We start from the raw sequence: 4,839 nt of genomic DNA on the forward strand, positions 1-4,839 counted from the left end.
ACATAGATACATAAGAATTTCCTTTCTTTTTAAGACAATCATATTCCATTATCTTTACATACCATTTTGTTTGTCCATTCTTCCATCGGTGGACACTTGGCTTGCATCCACCCTTTACGCAGTTGACTTCAATTACCTGTACTTCATCCAGATAGAGAAATGGAGTTTTAAATCTACACGTACTTGGGGGGAGGAGGGGACACTACACCATGAGATGGGAGAGGGCAAGTACAACACACAGGAGATGTTACCACCCTATTAAATATACTTTGCCATATTTAATAGCTAATATATACTTATGGTAGCAAATTTGGAAAATATAGAAATGTGTCAAAACGCAGTAAAAACTGCCTCCAATTCTTGTACCCAGAGATAAGTCAGGTGATCTATATATATATAGAAAAAAGATTAGAAAAGAAGGCTAGGACATGGAAGCAACCGAAGTGTCCTACGATAGATGATTGGCTAAAGAAACTGTGGTACATGTATACAATGGAATATTACTCAGCCATAAGAAGAGATGAAATACTGCCTCGAGATAATCATGCTAAGAGAAATAAGCCAGAAAAAGTTGAAAATCACATAATAGCACTTATACGAGGGATACAAACCTAAAAGCAACAAGTGAGCAAGACAAACAGAGACTTGTGGACATAGCCTATAGACTAGTGGTTACTAGTGGAGTTGGGGAGGAGGCGGAGGGAGATAGACAGGGTAAAGGGGGTCAAATATAGGGGGATGGGGGAGGGTGAAGTGGGTAAAGGGGATCGAATATACGGTAGCTGAAGGAAACTGGACTTTGGGTGGTAAACACACAATAGAACATACAGATGTCAAATTATAATGTACCCCCGAAAATTATATAATTGTATTAACCAATGTTACTTCAATAAACTTATAAAAAAAAAGAACTCTCAAAAACATAAGATCAAATGCAAATAGCAAAGTAGAAAGTTATGTCTAATAGAATACCATTTATGCAATTTTTTAAATGTTCAAAACATTAGAAGCATTCAAATATATGCAAGTATTAAATACATGGACAGAAAGCCTATACACTTAGTTGAGAATAGTTATCTCTTAAAAAGAAAAAAAAAGTGGTTCAGGATGGTCAAATAGTACTTTCATATAGGCTTGTAATAGCAGTTGCCTTAACACCTCCATTTCTCACCACCCCAGATGCTGGGTACACTCACCTCCCCTACAACCCAGTAACCAAGAAGGCTAATGCTCAGCAGTAGAGGCTCCAAGGCCTGGCCCAGTGCTAGGAGTGCCAAAGATTCTTACTGGTTGATGTTCTATCCTACTTGCTAAATTAATTTATATCATCCATCCCAAGAGTGAAGAATGGTATCAAAGGTTACAAAATGGTCTTCAGCTGTTATCAGTGATATTTTCATTCTTAAAAGAATGAGTAAAGCAAATATGGGGGGAAAATGCCAAATTTAAATCTGTGTGGTAGGTACATGGGTGTTATATTGCTCTGTACTTTTCCATGTTTGAAATTAAATACAAAAATAAAAATTTAGAAACATAATCCAATTGACTTTTAAAATCACAAAATACAAGGACACTATCAGATGACAAGAGGAATTTTATGGTGCTGTATTACAGTTTTAATTCAATTTGGATTTTAACATATATTAGTCTCAAAGAAAACATGTTATTTTTAAATTTATTTGTTGCAAACTCAAGTTTTTTTTGTTTTATAAATAATTTAAAATAAAGTTCATAGTTAAATGAGGACATGTTGAAAATAAGATTATAATTATTAATATAAAATTCATAATTTTATACTGTACCAATATTAAAATATATTTTTATCGTTTTCTTACTATATAATGTGAAAAATGGCAAAATAATTTTTAAATCCCTGGAAGGATTTCTAAGCATTTATGTACTTAAAAGGAATTCAACTGAAAGACTGAGCACTGGCTTTTGCATTATCATTTCCCCCATCTTTATTAAGGTATAATTGAAAATGAAAATTATATATATATAGTATGCAGTGATGTTTTGATATATGTATACATGGTGAAATAATCCCCACAATCAAGCTAATGAACATATCCATCACCTCACATAGCTACCATTTTCTTTTATTCCTTTCTTATTTGTGGTGACAACACTTAAGATCTACCCTCTTAGCAAATTTCAAGTATACAATATTGTTAACTATAGTCACATTGCTGTACAATAGATCTCCAGAACTTATTTATCTTGCATAACTAAAACTTTGTACCCCTTGACCAACTTCTGCCCATTTCTCTCTCCCCTCTGGAAACTACCATTCTATTCTCTGCTCTTGTGAGTTTGACTGTTTTAGATCTTACATATAAGTGAGATCATGCATTATTTGTCTTTCTTTGTCAGGCTTGTTTCACTTAGCATAATGTTCTCCAGGTTCATCCATATCAATGGCAGGATTTCCTTCTTTTTAAAGGCTGAATAATATTCCATTATGTATATATGCACTACATTTTCTTTATTCATTCATCCCATTGACTTACTTCCTTTTAATGTAATATATTTCCTTTCCTAGCAAAGAAACTAGGTTTGTTGTTCTCATTTAAAGCCAATAGGAGGAGGAAATAAACCACTCCCCTAGATTCCCATTCTCACTGATTCTACAAGCTAAAGATTAGGTGGATCTTTCCATCAGTCTTAAAAACATGAATGGAAGAGACATCATCTGATCCAAGAGGATATTTAATTTCCAGAAAGATTCTCATTAGGGTCTAGTCCTCATAAAACAAAGCTGTAAACCAAGAGATAACATGGTACACTAGAAGGATGATGGGAGTCAAACTAGTTCTGCCCTTTATATCTCTGTGGCATCTCTCGTGTTCAGTTGCCCAATCTGCAAAATAATGGTGTTGGATCAGATTAACTCAGAGGCCCTTAATAGTCTATTTTTATATTGTTTTGGTGTTGTGGGCCTCAGTGAAATGTCAGAACCACCAAAAAGGCAAAAATAGGTAAAATCCACTTTGAGGTTCAATTAGAGTTAGATCTTTCACTGCTCCTTGTTCTAGTCAAGTCAGGAATTAAAAGATATGAGATCATTTGATCTCATGACTTGCATTATTCATTAGCCACGGGTATTGGCATAGGCAAGTGGACAAAGAGAACTGGACTTTCTTTTCTCAATTGCTCAGATTATTTCACCTATACCTTCTGAGAATTGGGAAAAAATAGCCACAGTACAACTCACCACTGCACTATTTTTCAGAGATGTGTGAGCTGATAGATGCCTGACTTCTGTTGGCTTCGCCTCGTAGGGCCCTTTGCTTTGGCTAGTAGTGAGCTTTTCTGGACCTGAGTGGTTTAAAAATTGAAGAGAACCTGACATGCTTGACGTAAAAAGCAGCATGAAACAGATCTAGTAATTGTGAACCAAGGTGCTTCCAGGGGCAGTTTGTATATTGTGGTCAGGAAGAGATACTAAGAACTGCCCAGTGTCAACGGCAATGTCTTAAAGAAAGTTTTACTTCAGATCCTTAAAATTTAGCTAGATCTCAGAGATACTAAGAACTGCCCATTGAAACTTGCTTGGAGACAAGGCAAATCTAGTTTCTGAAGATAGTATCAAAAGTTTAAATTGTAACTGATCGAAACAGCTTGCTAATGTGTACTCATATCATACTAAATGCTACTTGTGAATCATATCTTTAGACACCTAACTTGCAAATTTCCTTTATTTTCAATTTCTCAATCTATTTGAAACTCTAACTATATCCTTCGATTCAGCCAAAATATAAAAGTCTAACATGTTTATAATGTAGCATGTGATAGCTCATAGTGTTCTTTCTGCCCTTGGAGGAACATAAATGTAACCTCACATTACAATTTTTATGAATTCAATTTCCCAAGAACTTCAGTACTGCCTTGAATCCATTTCTCCTACCCAGTTCAATTTCATATATTTCTTTTCTAAAGTGAAAATAAAATAGAGAAAAGTCATCTTCCAAATGAATGTCCATATATTTTATTAAGGAATAAGATGGAGATTTCTTAATTAAGATCATGGAATGTATTCTGGTAAAAAATAAAAGGGAGAGCATTTAGAAACTGTGCACCAGGGGAGCTACATGTTAGTAGGGTATTTCCTTTTGTGGGTGGTATCTTCCAGAAAACTGAACAGTCCCTGAGAGGAATTTTCATAAGAGAAAAAAAAATGAGGATGGTATGATTTGAAGAACATGGAATAGAAAGCATGAAGTCTTTGTTTTCTTCATTAACATTGAAATCCATTTTTAAATTTCTCTATTCATTCTAGATTTGTTGATATTGAAGGCAATTATTGAAGTGCCAATATCTCTAGTGAGACTTTAGTTTCTTCCTCAGCTTCATTATTTGATACCTAAAATCATTACTATATCAATACTTTTTCTAAAAACCAAAGAACTTAAGTTTTGGTGAATGAAAATGGAGAATAAACTGCTCCTCAGTCCTGGAACAAGAATGATACTAGAGATAAATACCTTCTTCAGAATCCTATCCCTTACTTTTATTTTTATTTCCTTACCATTTCATGAATCTTATGTTCTATTAGAAACAATATAATGACTCTTACTCATATTGCTAAGAAACAAGAAGCTCTGTGGGCCCAAGTGTATCCCCAGAAGCATGAATATTCAAATCTTCCAGTATCAGTTCAAGTTATCACCTCCTTCCTTGATTCCTGCAAGGACTTTCTCTCTCCAACTCTTATAGTATGTGATCTATACTTTTCTTTTGATTATTATATCATTCATTATATAAAAATCTTTTCTCTCTACTATGTTAAATATAACTAAAAGCAGGATCTATTTTGATTTATCTCTATCATCTCATACT

General features: G+C 34.1%; 1 protein-coding gene across 1 annotated transcript in view; it reads right to left on the minus strand.

Annotated features, from left to right (window-relative positions):
- The window catches only part of LOC102893835 (coiled-coil domain-containing protein 170-like), a 29,062-nt gene extending 25,699 nt beyond the window's left edge, over positions 1-3,363 (minus strand). Inside the window, exon 1 of the mRNA XM_025049098.1 lies at positions 3,215-3,363. Coding sequence (XP_024904866.1) covers positions 3,215-3,352 — 138 coding nt within the window. The 5' untranslated portion in view covers positions 3,353-3,363. The remainder of the gene's footprint in view (positions 1-3,214) is intronic.
- Between the last annotated feature and the right edge of the window lie 1,476 nt (positions 3,364-4,839).

Source organism: Pteropus alecto, unplaced genomic scaffold, assembly GCF_000325575.1.
Source record: "Pteropus alecto unplaced genomic scaffold, ASM32557v1 scaffold276, whole genome shotgun sequence".
In the NCBI taxonomy this organism is placed as follows: Eukaryota; Metazoa; Chordata; class Mammalia; order Chiroptera; family Pteropodidae; genus Pteropus; species Pteropus alecto.